At 44.6% G+C, this 15,744-nt stretch overlaps 1 protein-coding gene and 1 long non-coding RNA gene across 3 annotated transcripts in view; one reads left to right on the top strand and one right to left on the bottom strand.

Annotated features, from left to right (window-relative positions):
- Positions 1–286: 286 nt before the first annotated feature.
- Positions 287–11,852, bottom strand: NUDT7 (nudix hydrolase 7). Of its 2 annotated transcripts, none has more exons than XM_082366420.1 (4): positions 11,775–11,852; positions 9,127–9,280; positions 6,361–6,519; positions 287–1,673 (listed from the first exon to the last, which is right to left on the bottom strand). In XM_082366420.1, exons 1-4 carry the CDS (start codon positions 11,807–11,809, stop codon positions 1,305–1,307), a joined length of 717 nt encoding a protein of 238 aa, XP_082222546.1. In that variant the 5' UTR covers positions 11,810–11,852; the 3' UTR covers positions 287–1,304. The 2 variants fall into 2 exon arrangements, with proteins under 2 accessions (XP_082222546.1, XP_082222547.1); XM_082366421.1 differs by lacking the exon at positions 11,775–11,852 and adding an exon at positions 11,356–11,542.
- Positions 11,505–15,744, top strand: part of LOC309616174 — a 54,980-nt gene continuing 50,740 nt past the window's right edge. The window contains exon 1 of the long non-coding RNA XR_014237332.1: positions 11,505–11,616. This is a non-coding gene — a long non-coding RNA (uncharacterized lncRNA). The remainder of the gene's footprint in view (positions 11,617–15,744) is intronic.

A 15,744-nucleotide genomic window follows, 5' to 3' on the forward strand; every position in this document is an offset into this window, starting at 1 on the left:
AAATCAGTGTATTTCTGCTATCATATTAAGACAGATAATGTTATCTCTCCTGATTGTAGGCCTCTCATATTCTTTCATTTCAGTTATTTTGGATGATGACTGCCAAACCCCACCAACACCTAAAGTTGTCCTGTGCATGTCCCAGAACTCATATGTTAAATGCAGATCATCCTGAATTCTAATTGCTGGCAACACCTCAAGTTTGGGTGAATATCCATCCAACCATTTTCAAGTGTTATGGTGTATTATTAGGGCTATAGCTCTGCTGTAACAAAGTGACCCCAAATTACAGTGGCAGAAATGACAGAATTTTATTTTTCTCCCATGTAACAGTCCCAAGTGAATAGTCCAGGATGGTGGGTTGCTTTGCTTCACAGAGTCATTCAGAGATCCAAGCTCTTACCATCTTTTGGCTCTAACTTTCCTGCAGGAATTGTCTTCATCTGTGTAGTCAAGGCTGGGTTGCAAATAAATCATGGAACAGGGAAAGAGAATCCAGGGAATCTGGCTTGTCCCTTAAATTGGAGATGACTGGCAAGAACGATTTTCACTCACATCCCATTGGCTTAAATTAAATTTCAGAGCTACATTTAACTGCACCAGAACTTAGGTAATGCTGTTTCTACCTGGGCAGCTATGGGCTCAGATTCAACTCTATTGCCAAATAAGAAAAGGAGGAGGGATTTTGATGGCTGGTCAGAAGTTTCTGTCACATGTAATGACAGATAGAGGTATTACCTCCTACAAACAAGATAAATGCCACAAGATCATACATTTAACAAATATTTATTAAGTGCCTACTATGTGCCTGATCCTTTTTCTTACATGTGTAAGGAAAGCATTGTTAAATATACTGTGGGTGAAATTATGCAACAGTATAAACACATTTTTCTACTTTAAAAAAAAATTTTTTTTTAATTTTTATTTTTATTTACTTATTTATTTGGTTGCACCAGGTCTTAGTTGTGGCAGGTGGGCTTCTTAGTTGTGGCACGTGAACTCTTAGTTGCGTCATGCATGTGGGATCTAGTTCCCTGACCAGGGATCGAACCTGGGCCCCCTGCATTGGGAGTGTGGAGTCTTATCCACTGCACCACCAGGGAAGTCCCCATTTTTCTACTTTTGAAAGACTTTTGCTTTTTCAGATAATAGAGGGGAACTGGAAAAAAGGCAAGGTTTTTACCTTCATATTGCGGGAAACATATTCGCACCTGTCAAATTCCAACAGCTGGCATTATTGTTGTTCTGTGGATAAGCCCACACAAACACCGCTTAGAGAGTTATCTGGGTGTTGGTCTCATAAATCATAACTTGCTTGTAGCATGTTTATGAAGCTTCAGTAAAGACTCTTCAGAGGATGACATCAGATCGTTGAGATTAAATTCAACCTCAAAGGAGGGTTTTTTTCCCAAAATAATTAAGGCAACAAACAAGGCACATTTTGCAGTCATTCCACGGATATGATAAGTCACACCGTCTTCAGGGTTCGTGTACTCAAAGCAGTGGATAATAATATGATGACCAGAGCGTGTCAGGTGACTCTGCTGGTAGACGCTGGGATGCAGGAAATATTCCAGAGGCACCAGGAACACATTCTTAACTTCATCGGGGTTAGGCTTGGCCTGGAAGTTGGAGTCTATAAATCCTACAACAGGGGTTATCAATGTATCTCTCTGAAAGCAAAACACAAAAGATACAAACTGAGAAGTGAAGACATACCGTTTCAAAAAAAGCATGGTTAAAAGCATGCCACTTCTACATAAACTAAGCTCACAGGCCAAAGCAGTCAGTTACATAAAACTTGCTCCATAAGTAAATGTCATGTCCCCCTAAATGGGAGTGGTCTCTGCCCTACCTGAGGCAGCATCTCAGATGAGTCTGAAAATGATATTTTTGGGGAACATAAATTAGTACAATCTTTTGGAACAGAGATTTAGTAATATTATAAAAATGTGCTCCCTTTGGCCCTGAAATTGCATTTGTGTGAGTACATCTGTATGATAAATTCCTACCAGTGAGAAAAGATAAACGTACAAGACTGAAGCATTATTTGCAATAGTCCCAAACTAAAGTTATCACTGCTCAATGGATGGATATTTAGGGTAGATCAATTACGACTATATCCATATAATGGGGTACTATGCAGCCCTTAAAAAAGAATGTGATAGACACCTTTCCTTATCAGTATAGACAAGTATGTGCCATCTTATCAATAGAAAAGTGACATCATATTAATTGTGGCATATTCCCATTTATGGAAAATTTTATATATATGTGTGTGTGTGTGTATATATATATATATATATATATATACTATTTTACATAACATATATGTTCATAAGTGGGGGGGGGATTTCTATTTACAACCACTACTGTGCTGAAATGAATGTAGGGTGCTGTTAACTGAAAGATTCTACTGAAAATCTTGAGGGGGAGGCCTGGAGTTTAGTGTAGGAGCTGATAAGGGCTGCATGACCTTGAATTAGAAAGTGAGAAGAATCAGGAATTCCTGGGAGAACTCCTAAGAGGAAGTGGGTGGGAAAATCCAGGGATACATTGTGAGGCTGGGGTTCTATAGGAGGATAAACAGGCCTGTGGAAAATTCTGAGGAAGGACAGCTAAAGCATGTTTAAGAACAGTGATGACTGGGACTTCCCTGGCGGTCCAGTGGTTAAGACTCCACGCTCTCAATGCAGGGGGCACGGGTTCGATCCCTGGTCAGGGAATTAAGATCCCACATGCCGCATGGCACAGCCAAAAAAAAAAGAACAGTGATGACTCAGACCATTAACTAAATTCACGATGAAAGTCAACATTTGGACCAGGAGCGGAGGATGGGAGCACAGACTTTAGACATCCTTAGGGTGGGAAATCTGGGGTCATGAGTTGCCAGAGGGCAGAGGCTTTGTTCCAGCAGCAGCCCTCGCTGTGCCTGGCCTTGTGTGAAGGCTCAGCCTCTTCTGTCCCAGGGTTCCCCAAAGGCGGCCTCTGCAATGAAGACTCAGATGCAAGTGATTTCTTAAGGAAGTGCTCCCAGGAGAAAGTGGTGAGGAAGGGAGCGGGGAAGAAAGACGGGTAGGGGGGAAGCCAGGCGAGGATGCTGCGGGGACCTGTGGGGTGTAAAGTACACCTTCGAGCCTGTCCCACGAGATGAGGGGGCTGGGCTTTCATGCCGCTCAGTCATTGGCTGAGGACTGCCCGGCCGGAAGTAAGTCAAGGCAGTGCTGGCTCTCTGTGCATCAGGGGAGGCGGTTCCAGTGGTCCAAGGGCACGGGTCTTGGAAGAAAGCTGCTGGTGCGTGTATCAGAAACACGGCCTAAAAGTACTAAGAAGGCATCTGGACAGAGCCTGGAGTATCGCTCAGCACGCCTCCGTGGCTGCTATTTCCATTCAAAGACCATAACCTTCTCTAGAATCCAACACCCTCCCCCTGATTCTTCACAACAACCTGCCCACGAGGAAGCTTGAACAATGGCAACTGGACAAGAAAAAACTTGCCCAAGGTCACATCCAGCTAACACTTGGCAGAAACCAGGATTCGACCACGGGCCTCCTGCCCACACACTCAAATTCTATCAAACGCGTGTCACCATATCTCCGAGATGGCACACAGCAGGTGGCTTAAATACGACGGTGGAGAGTTCCCAGCTGCAGCTCAGATGTCATCCCCACCCGAGGACTGCGGGCCACGCTTGTTAGGCAGGTGCCTGGACACTGAATTGGCATGGCAGTGCCGGCCCTTAAACTGGCGTGTCAGAGTCTGAGGAGATTGGCGGGGGAAAAAAAAAATCAGAGCTTCAAAAGGAGATCATGTTCTAAGACTGAATGTTTCAGTTGCTGAGTCAGGCACGTTCCACATGGTTCAAGCTTAGAAGAGTAAGAGAGACTGTGGGAATCTGTGGATGAAGCAGCATCTCTGGACATCCGGTCTCTAAAAACACAGGTGTCTGAATTGGCAGGGAAAAAAAGGTGTGCATGGCAGACATCCTAGGACCCATAAAGCTCTGCATTTGGCCATTGGCTGAGTTGAAATGCCATGGAGACAGGCTTCTGCTGTGGGCATAGGGTGAGGCGGGCTTTAGGGCCCCTGGAAGAAGCTGCAGGCTATCAGAAACATCCCCGGACGTCAGGATACACCACTGAAATGTTACAGGAATTGGGCCTTTGGGAAGCAAAGAAAAGGATCGAGACTGGCAGGGATGGGCCACGTACAGAGAAAAAGGAGAACTGTCCCCCGAGGCCTTTGCAGAGAGAAGCTCATACGTGTATGACAAAAGGACAAGCAGGTTGGGGGCCGGAAGGCGTGGGAGGGCTAACGCCGGGTGTGGGTAAAAGCCAATGACACCCCAAAACATCTCCGGGCATTGCCCTGTGTTCCCTGGGGGACAAAATTACCCCCAGTTAAGAACCATTGGATTAGATTAGGCTTCTAAGCATTAAATAAATGGCATTTTGGTAGCACATTTAAAAGATCTGCAAGGTCCAAAAAACAAAATGACCCTCACTAGCACTTCTAAACACAGTACACCTTTCTTGAAAGCCTTTGTTCATTCTAATTTCTCGTTGATGTGATTAGCGTCATATCAAGAGCAGGTCATCTTAGAAACCTCCTGCTCCGGGAGCATCTGGTCCACAGAAATCTCCTGAAGACCCATAAACTCCTGTGAAGACTGTTGTATCCTATCCCCTCAAGCGCAGAACTCAGTAGCTCCTGGGGACCTTGGAAATGGAGTTACTCTTACCTTGGGAACTTAAAACCATTATGCGTTTTGTCAAGAGTTCTAAAATCAATCCCTAAGACGTGCTGGGGGATTTGCAGACATCCTCTGAAAAGGGCTCCCAATAGGAAACATAGTTGAAGAGGAAGTAATTGACATGTATCTTGTCCTAATCCCATGTTCCTTTTCTCTGTCTCATTTCTTTTTCATCGAGGATGCATTTATTGCCATTAGCTTCTTCCAAACTAAATCTCCCTTGAGTGGTGACCTTTCTATTTTTAAAATGGACCCAACTAAGACATATCTCAGCACCACCGACCTTCACAAAGGGCGATCTGGTTTTCTAATTTTTAGGTATCAGTGGGATTCTTCCTTTGACATAAAAATTCACCTGGAAGCCCGATACTATTTAAAACATAAAAAAATTTACACCTACCTCTGATATGTGATGAGTGCAATTCACCTCTGAGATATTCTTCCCTCAAGCCCATAACCCTAGCTTAACCAGGAGAAAAATATCAGATAAACCCCAATTGAGGAGCATTCTAGAACATACCTGACCAGTACACCTCAAAAGTGTCAAGGTCATGAAAATAATGGAAGGCTAAGAAACTGTCACAGATCAGAGAATAAGGAGACATGACAACCAAGCACAACATGGTGTCCTGGATGAGATCCGGGACAGAAAGGAGGACATTAGTAGAAAAACTAGTAAAAGACAAAAGTGGAGTTTAGGTAATGGTAATGTACTAACATTGGTTTCTTAGTTGTCACCAATGTACCACAGTGATGTCCGATGTCAATAATGGGGGGACCCGTGTACGGGTATGCGAGAACTCTCTGTGATATCTTTGTGACTTTTCCGTAAATCTGTAACTATTCTAAAATTAAAAGTTTATATGAATAATGTTATACCGATAAAACAATGCTGTTATACAACTTGCAATTTACTCCTTCTAAAGTCAATTAGTACAACAATGAAATTGTTGTGTTCAGTTCATATGAAATAAGGTCTGGCTATCTCAGCCCCAGGATTCATTTTGTTGTTATGTTTGTTTGTTTGTTTGTTTGGTATGTACTATCAAGGAAATCCTGCTTCACACAGAAATGCAGTTACAAGTAGTAACTGTTTTTAAACAGCTTCCCTAGTGATCTCAGGATACTGCTCAATTAATGTGACATGGAGAAACTTGGTTCCACGGTATGTGCAAAAATGAGTATCCTTTGGGCAAAAGTGATACCCTGGTGGCCTCCGAGAGGCTGAAATTTGGTATGCTCAAGTGTGTATTGTTGTTTCAAGAGAATTCTCAAAATAACTGCATACTGGAGAAAAATAAATGTGAACTGAATGTTAATGAAACAATTCTGAGGCATCTGCAGGGTTCCACAGCACCTGGTTTGAAAACCACTGACGGAGTTCAGCGCTTTCATTTCTGGATGGGGAAGAAGGGGCCCATACAGGAAGGGGGGCTTGCCCAAGGCCTCTTAGCTCACAAGGGGCAAAGTCCACACATGAACCAGTCTCTTGACTCGGTATACCACCCTTGAGGGTCATGTTTGGCCAAACATGGAATCCTGAAGATAGTGTATCCACTGTGAGTGCATGAGAGTCTAAGAAACCCAGTTCCATCCCAAGCCTTACATCAAACAGCACTGGCACCAGGCGGCAGACGACCTCCACTTGATGAGGATGCAGCCCCACTTCCTCCTGCGCTTCCCGGAGAGCCGTGGCCATGTCATCCGCATCTGTAGGTTCGTACTTGCCTCCAGGAAAGCAGACCTCTCCGGGTGACCTTCTCAGCTGGATATGGAAAGAAAAGAGCTGCAATGTGTGATTCCAAGTTTGGTGCTGTTCACTCATTCAACAACTATGCGCTGAATTTCTATCTTGTGCCAGAGACCATTCCCACACTCGTGGGAATAAGTGGGAATAAGACCAAAAAGAAAAGTTTTTTTTTTTTCTTGAATCCTTTTAAAAAATGAACTTGGAGAACTACCCTCACTTCTGATTTTTCTCTCCTTGCCCTCCAAAGATACCATACACACACAAACAAATTTACATGGATGAGGAAAACAAGTGGAACAAAAGGAGAATGAAACAGCAATGTCACCAATAATCTTTAGTGAGTGCTCACCAGGTTCTGGGCGCGCTGCTTCACGTGGACTTCTTTTCACTGAGCCCTCACAACAGTTCTATAAGTGACTATTTTTTAAAGTGTTTGTTTAATTGAGGTGAAATTCACATGATATAAAATTAACCCTTAAGAAAAAACTTTTTAATACGTTTTTTCATTGAAGTATAGTTGATTTACAATGTTGTGTTAGTTTCTGGTATACAGCAAAGTGATTCAGATATATATATAGATACATATATTCTGAGATACAGATATATATTCTGATGTCTATATCTATATATATCAGATATCTATATATATCAGATATATATCTCTATCATCTATCTATCATCTATCTGCCTATCTACCTATCTGTCTTTCTATCATCTATCTATTATCTATCTATCGTCTATCTATCATCTATCTATCTGTCTATCTATCATCTATCTGCCTATCTATCATCTATCTATCTGTCCTTCTATCTATCATCTATCTATCTATCATCTATCTATCTAACATCTGTCTATCATCTATCTATCTGTCTATCATCTATCTGTCTATCATCTATCATCTATCTATTATCTATCATCTATCTATCATCTATCTATCTATAATCTGTCTATTATCTATCTATCTATCATCTATCTGTCTGCCTGTCTATCTATCTATCATCTATCTATCATCTATCTGTCTATCTATCATCTATCTATCTATCTATCATCTGTCTGTCTATCTATCATCTATCTATCAGTCTGCCTGTCCATCTATCATCTATCTATCACCTATCATCTGTCTGTCTCCTGGGGCCCTGCTTATATGACTCCAGGGAGGGACACAGCTCCAGTAATGCCTCAGGGAATTTCTTATTCCCACAGCCAAATAGGGCCTAAAGTCAGATGTAATTAGATTGAAATACTTCTTTGAAAAAAAATGGACCTTTGCACATCAGAATTTATGGTCTAAGATGATTCTTACATAACAATCAACAGGCAAAGCAACTCCAGGTGAAACCGAGACCCATTTTGGGGTTCTCTAGATTTTCTACATTATTGTCTGTCTGTCTGATAATATTAAAAATATATTTAAGTACTTCTCTGGTGATTTTAGCAGAGCTGGGAACAGACCCTGGTCCCTGCTTCCCACTGAGTACCTCCCCTTGGAACTTGGATTTTCATCATCTCATGTGTTTATGTCATTGTTGCCAGACCCAGACCACAGAGAATCCACACATGTCTAATCCCAAACCCAAAAAACTTCAGCTGATTCCTCAGCTTCCCCCTGACCCCACCCAAGGGATACTTCTTATTCTGCTTACAAAGCCTATTTTCTCATTATTGTGGCCTGTTTTCTTTTTTGTACTAGGATAACTTTGAAATGACTGCTTCCCCAACTTTTCCTCAGAAGTACCCCCAATAGCAAGGGAGAGTGACAGTACCCAGGGGAACGCCATTCCCAAGCCCAACATTTCTTTAAAGTGGAACGATTTATCGTAAAAACTCAGGCCACATGTGCTAATGACACTAATGGTGACAGCTGAGACTTACTGAATCCTTGCCAAGTGCCAGCACTGTTTTAGGTGCTTTACATTTGTTACCCTGTAAAGCCCTCACAGCAGCCCTATGATGCAGGTACTAATAGCTTGTCCTCATTTTGCAAGTGAAGACATTACAGCACAGAGAGAGTAAGTAATTAGGACAAAGTCACACAGCTTCAACAAGACTCTGCATTCGAACATAGGCAGCCAGCTTAGGGCCCAGGCTGTCAACTTCAGTGCTCTAGAATTTTCACATTATACCTGGGGTGGGAGTAGTCTAAAACAGTGGCTCTCAGTGGGGGCAATTTTGTCCCCTCCCCATCCCTGCTGAAACAGTAGGCAATGTCTGGAGACATTTGTGGTTGTCACAAAAGTGTGTGTGTGTGTGTGTGTGTCTGTGTGTGTGTGTGTGTGTGTTACTGGCATGTAGTGGGTAGAGGCCAGGGATGTTGTTAAACATCCTATAATGCACAGGGCAACTCCACCAACAAAGAATTATCCAGCCCAAATGCCAATGGCTGGATAAGCAACCCTGGCCTAAAAGTATTTTAAATTACTTGCTAGCTAAATTACTTATTTTACTTTCCAAAACTTCTCCAAAACAGCCCTGTTATCCTGTGGCTTCATGTACTTCTCGAACATCACAATTTTGAGAGTACAGTTGAGAATCTAGAACCTCAAAATATGTGCCAGTGACAGCATTTCATGGGGTTTTCACATGTCCTGAGACTTTAATGGAAGGAGTCTTTTTGTCACCTACCTTCTCTGACCGGAGGGTGAACAACAGGTAGAGTTTTCCTTCTTTAACCAACAACGGTAAAAGGATGGAGCATTTGTTAGACAACAAGTGAGAATATTTGGTCCCAACGTCATGTTTTCTTAAGCGGGCCTTAGCGTCATCTACCAAACTGTTTCTAAAATGGAAACAAACCAAACAGTTGAGTAATCAGAGTTATGATGTCATACAGAGTGAAGTAAGTCATAAAAAAAAAATCGTATATTAACGCATATATGTGGAATCAAGAAAAATGGTACAGATGAATCTATTTGCAGGGCAGGAACAGAGAGGCAGACATAGAAAATGGATGTGTGGACACAGCACGGGAAGGGGGGTGTGGGACAAACTGGGAGATTAGGACTGACATATATACACCACCATGTGTAAAAGTGATAGCTAGTGGGAACCTGCTGTGTAGCACAGGGAGCTCAGCTCGGTGCTCTGTGATGACCTAGAGGGGTGGGATGGGGGGTGGTGGGAGGCTCAAGAGGGAGGGGATGTGGTGATGTACGTATACATATAGCTGATTCACTTCATTTTACAGCAGAAACTAACACAACATTGTAAAGCAACTATAGTCCTAAAAAAAAAAAAAAGTTCCTAATCTCGACAGTGTTTCTGCTTCGTTGTGTGTCCTGGCATTTACCATTTTTGAGTCTCAGTGTACTTTTTAATAATATGGCAGCAGTAATAATACCCAAATCACGTGACTGTTGGCAAGCTAAAATGAGGCAAAAAACTACTAAGAACACAGTTCCGTACCTGAGTTCACTTTAAAAGCTAAATGAATTTTAAATGATGGTAAATGTTCTTTCAACAGTGCAATAGCTCAATGTTGAAATCCATAATAATATTCAGGAAGACAGGTTTGCAGAGCAAGTCACTGTAAGGTTAGACCATCGTAAGGTTAAGGACTTTCTCTTAACCTGGCCCTTATGTCACATTATCAAACCCTTGTCTTCAAATGCCTTGTAACAGTGGTTCCCAAACTTAAGCAGCAACAGAATCACCCAGAGGTCTTGTTACAACATAGATTGCTGGGTCCACCTGTGACTTAGTAAAAGCCAAGTATTTAGATTTATAACCACAAATGATGCCCTGAATCCGTAACTATGGGTTTGTTTTGGTCTTTTTGACAGGTGTATTTTATTGCTGGTTTGTGAAGTGGGTTAAATAGTGTCCCCTCCCCAAAAAAACCATTATTTGAAAACAGGATGGTATTTGGAAACAGGATCTTTGCAGATGCAATTAGTGAAGGATTTCGAGAGGAAATCATCCTGGATTAGGGTGGGCCCTAAATCCAATAACTGGTGTCCTTATAAGAAGAGGAGACGACACAGAGAGACACATATATGGGGAAGAAGGTCATCTGAAGATGAGGCAGAAATTGGAGTGATGCTGCCACAAGCCAAGGAATGCCTGGGGCCACCAGAAGCTGAAACGGGCAGGGAGGGTCCTTCCCTGGAGCCTTCAGAGGGAGCATGGCCTTGCTGACTCCTTGGTTTTGAGCTTCCAGCCTCAGAACTGTGGAAGAATACATTTCTGTTGTTTTAAGCCATCCAGTTTGGGATACTTTGTTATGGCAGCCCTAGAAACTAACAGTTTGATTTTAACTTTTCTGTGGTTAAGGCAGTTTTGCATAAGGGGCAAAATCGGGTATTTAAGTGAGGCAGAACTGGTTTCAAAGTGTTAGGAACGACCTCTCTAAGCCCCCCTTTCCTCATCTGTGACATGCTGAAGATATTTGTGATGATTAAATGACATGGTTCTGTGGCTGACACTCAGGGCGCAAGGAATGGTAACATGTCATCATAAATGTCTCAGTCCTCAGGCAGTTGTTGCCAGAGATGTGTGCTATTTTTTGCTTCCTTCTCCGAGGCAGGATGCTCAGTAATGTGGTTGTGTAACAGCAGTGGATGTCAAAAGCGACCAAATGGCCTGAAAAGAGAAACGGAATGCTGGCACTGGAGGGGACTCCAGAGCGCATCCCGTGCACACAGGCCCGCGTCCAGAAAAGGAAACTGTCCCTACCGGGAATGCGAGGGACTACTTAAAAGTGTGGCTTTTAAGAGGCGCCCAGAACTGACCAGAGGGACCAGCAGAAGCAAAAGTCTGCAGAAACGTCCCCATTAGGGGGCTGGTCCTTGGGGTAATCGCCATAAAAACACCAACAGGAGCAGCCACACCATTCTGGGCATGGGCTCATCTCACCTTCTTCCCATGCTTTTCTCATTAAGGTGGAAACACAATCACGGCCTGGCTCAGAGAGGTTACATAACTGAGACCCAAGATCCCGACCTTGAACCCAGAGCTGCCTGGCGCGGCCTCGCAGTCCCTGAGTCGGACTCCGGAGACCGGGTGAGCGGAAGAGGGAAGCCCTCGAGGAAGGGGTGTGCACCCACGACGGCCACAAACGGCTCTTTGGCGGGAGAAGCTGCGAAGGCCCAGGGACCCTGCGAGCGGCCAAGAGAGGTGAGCGCCCAGAGAGCGGGCTCGGAGGGTGGGCAAGCGGGCTCAGAAAAAAGTAGCCAAAAGGCGCCGGTCATACGTGGCCAGCGATCTGTTCGGCCTCGCCGCGATCAAGGCCGGGCCAGGCAGGGCTCGGGGTGCCAGGGCCGGGGAGGCTTTACCTGACTGGCTCTTGGGGAGGACAGGCTCGCCACATTGTCCCCGGGAAAGTTTGTTTCCGGTAACTCCTCCCGGGGCGGGCCGGGGGGGGGGGGCGGCGGGAAATCGCCCGGACTGGCATGCGCAGAGCAGCTCTGGGCCTGGGGCGGGGAGAGAGGCGGGGTCTGGGGACGGATATGGGGCGGGGCCTGGGGGACGGAGGCGGGGATAGGGCGGGGTCTAGGGTCGGAAGCAGGACTGAGCCGAGAGCCGTAGGCGGAGGATCGGGGCGGGGCGAGACGTGAGGGCGGGGCTAGTGGGACAAAAGCCGCGCCCCCCCGGTCGCGCAAAGTAGCTTTCAGCTCTCGCTCAAACGCCGGAGGTAAATGAGGCACTCTGCAAGAGGGAAGAGAAATGGGAACATATTGTATATGTATAACTGATTCACTTTGTTATAAAGCAGAAGCTAACACACTATTGTAAGGCAATTATACTTCAATAAAGATGTTAAAAAAAAAAAAAAAAAAAAAAAAAAAATGAGGCACTCTGAAATTGACAACTGTGAAAAAAGAAAAAAGTGAAAATGCAGTGCTGGTGAGTTGAGAGGATTCTTACACTCGCACTCACTGTTGCTAGGAGGTCAAGTTGGTTCAACTTTTCTGAACAGCAGTCAACACATGACTACCCAGCACGTACTTTGTGCTGGATGCAGCTCCCACAGTGAGCGAAAAGACACCCAGAGCTTACAGTCAAATGGGAGAGAGAGACACGGATCAAAAAGTTACATAGATAAAGCAGAAGTCCTTAGTCCTTGGAGAGCATGTGAGGGAGAGACAGATCAGAGAAGGCTAACCAGAGAGATTGACAGCGGAGCTGACGTCGAAAGCAGCTCTTCTCCAAGTGTGGTCCTGGGACCAGCCACGACCGTTCACGTCAGCACCACCTGTGTGCTGTTAAAAATAGGTAGATTCTTGGGTCCCACCCCGGGGCTGCTGGATCAGAAACTGAGGGTAGAACACAGTGATCTGTACTGGAAGGGGATTCTGATGCGCCGAGAGGGTTAGGGTTCCAGGAAGAAGGACAAGTTTGTGCAAAGACCCCAGAAGTAGCTGGAGAAGACCAGTGAGAGGGAGCCTGGTTTGAGCTGACACTTAAGAGGTCACTTCAGAGGCTGAAGGCTAGGCTGACTTCTCCATCCTGCACAGGAGGTGCAATGCCCGAGATCCTCAATAATTTCAAAACCCCATGAAAATGCTTTAATTTTAATTTCTTCTAAACGAAGAAAATGAATACAATAATATGCAAAATGTAATAATGAATACAGCCTGGCTTATATTCATCTTTATACCAATGCAGTCCTAAAATAGAATTCATTTTATTATTTTATGGAGGAAGGGGGGTCCATAAACTCAAAATTACCTAGGGCCCATGAAAATCACAATGTGGCCCTGGGTCATGGGACAGTTGGGCCACAGTTCCCAAGGCCTTTAAAACCACTGAACTCAGCTGTTCACCCGGCCGGTCTGCCATGGCTGGGAGAGCCCAAACCAAAAGCTTGATGACATCCTAATAATAGTGATGATAGTACTTCACTCTTAATCCTCTGAGCAACCCCACGAAGTAGGGTTATTTCCATAGAGGTATTACCATCCTCACTTCCCAGATTAAGAAATTTTAAAATGTCTTGCTTAAGGTCGCACAGCTAGGGTGCAAGGTTAGATCATTCTGACCTCTAAGTTCATTTATTTTGACACAACCTCTCAGAAGCAACTGGCCTGTGAATTTTGTGCATGTGATTAGGAATGAGAAGGAGATGAATGAACCCCTCATCCGATATCCGTTGCAGAGCTACTCTGTGCTAGGCATGTCTAAGTTGCAGCCCCTTGAGCTCCTCTTAGTCTGTTGGGGATGATCATGAACATGACTCTCAGCTCTAGTAATGCACAGTGTGCCGTCATCTCTGTATGAGAAGGGAGGGGAGACTGTTTAGAAGATTGAGTTGGGGGGCTGAAAATTATTGTCTGAGCATTTTATTTTTTTAATTTTCTCTTCTTTCACACATCTTTTGATTGAATCCTCCTTTTGAAGATGAGGAAACCTTGCCCATAGTCACACAGCAGGTAGCTGGCACTCAGGTAGATTTTGAGGGATAGGTGGGATTTCAAGAGGCCAAAGTGGAGGCAATGGCCTTCTGGGCAGAGGGAACAGCAGACTCCAAGCTTGAGTGAAGGGTCTTATTCAGAGGGTCAGGTAGTACAGCATGGCTGGAACAAAAAGGGCATTTTGTAGAGTAGAGCCCTGGGAATAGAGGAAAAGGCTTTGGAAGCCACAGTAGATGGAGGTTGACCTTCTTTCTAAAGGAATAGGAACAACAGGTCTGGGTTTTCAGGAAGATCTCTGTGGAATCAGGGTGGGAGATGGATTGGAAGTGAGGAGAGATTGGAGGCAATTGGGCAGGGGCAGCTCTTCCAAAAGTCTGGGCTGAAGGAACCAGAAAAAAAAATGCTTTAAACCTTCTGAAAAATCCCCATCCATACTCCTGACATCAGAAAATCAGAATGTAGCAGGAGTTTGGATTGCCTTCATGTAAAAAGCAGAGTCCTGAGGTGCTTTGCTGTATACCAAGGCTATATGCAGGGCATCTACTTTCAAGATCAGAAATACTGCTGGAAAAACGCTTAGCTTTTATGGCTTTTGTAATGCTGGAAGCCATAGCACAGGGAACATCACAAGGTAAAATGCATCATAATAAGATATATATATATAGATAGATAGATAGATAGATAGATAGATATCTGCAAAACAATACAGGATTCAAGATTAATGGGCAATGTCTTCTAGAGGAAATGACTTGTCTCTGTAGCTTTTGCACACAGATTTGTTGGTAGTGACATAATTCTGGAAAACATGTTGAAGAAAGCAAAGCTATAAAAAGCTTCAGGCCAGCCTGCAAAGCCAACACCTCCATGTGCATTTCTCTCAAAAAAGCACATCCCAGGGGCCAGGGTGAAGCTTATCTGCAGTGCACCCACCTGGAAACATTGTTGAGCAGCACCTTAAGGCCAGGCCTGGGTGGTACAGAGATAAAGAAAACACCAACCAGCCTTTGGAGCAAAGGATGTCTGGGGAAAAGACCTGCAACAATTAGCTTTAATGCCAGAGAAGTGCTCTACTCGAGGAGGGGAGCCAAAGTGCTCTGGGAGTGAGGAGCAGCGGGGAAGCAATTAATTCTGCCTGGGAGTAGGCAGTGGGGTCTAGGTAGGCTGTGGAGAGAAGGTAAGATAGAAGGAAACACTTAGCACTTAGCATTACTTTCCTAAGAAGATAAAGCTCAAGAAATGTGAGTTTCCTCCACTCCTTCCTCAATTTGCAGAGGGTCTCTAAACTCTTGCAGGGAAGTCTCAGGGGACAGCTTTCAGATTTGTGCTCACATATCCATCAGGGGATGATGGTTACAATTGCTGGGCTGGGTATTGGCAGAGTAGACACTTCTCCCATCACCTCTGTCCACTCCCCACCCCTCCCCCTGGCAAATCAGAGAGAGTTAAGGAGGCACAGCCTTCTCCCCTTTTAGCAGAGGAAGATGACAGCGTTCTTTGAGGACTAGGTTGAGGTAGAAATTCCTTTATGAATGGGTCGGGTCCTCAGCATCAGTATCATCTGGGGGCGAGGAGGCTACGTGGACATCCAAGTGCTCCGAATCCCACCCTACAGGTACTTATCTCAGGGTGGAAGTTCATCCAGGAACAGGCATTTGTGAGCAAGCTTCTAGGTGATTCTGTTGTAACAGTGAAGACACTAGTTGAAGTGCTCCCAAGGGAGACGTTTGATGTTGAGAGGATAAGGCCACCTGCTTTGAACACTGGGTGATGTAGCATCCCCAGAGGGAAGGCAGTTGGTGACCACCAGTGCCAGGACGTACCCTTCCTGGTAGCACTGGAACAATCTTCTTTTCTGGGCTTGGGAGTTGGCAACTGGGGCAGGTCCAGCTCA

The sequence above is a fragment of the Balaenoptera borealis genome (genome assembly GCF_965194805.1).
Source record: "Balaenoptera borealis genome assembly, chromosome: 19".
Classification (NCBI taxonomy): Eukaryota; Metazoa; Chordata; class Mammalia; order Artiodactyla; family Balaenopteridae; genus Balaenoptera; species Balaenoptera borealis.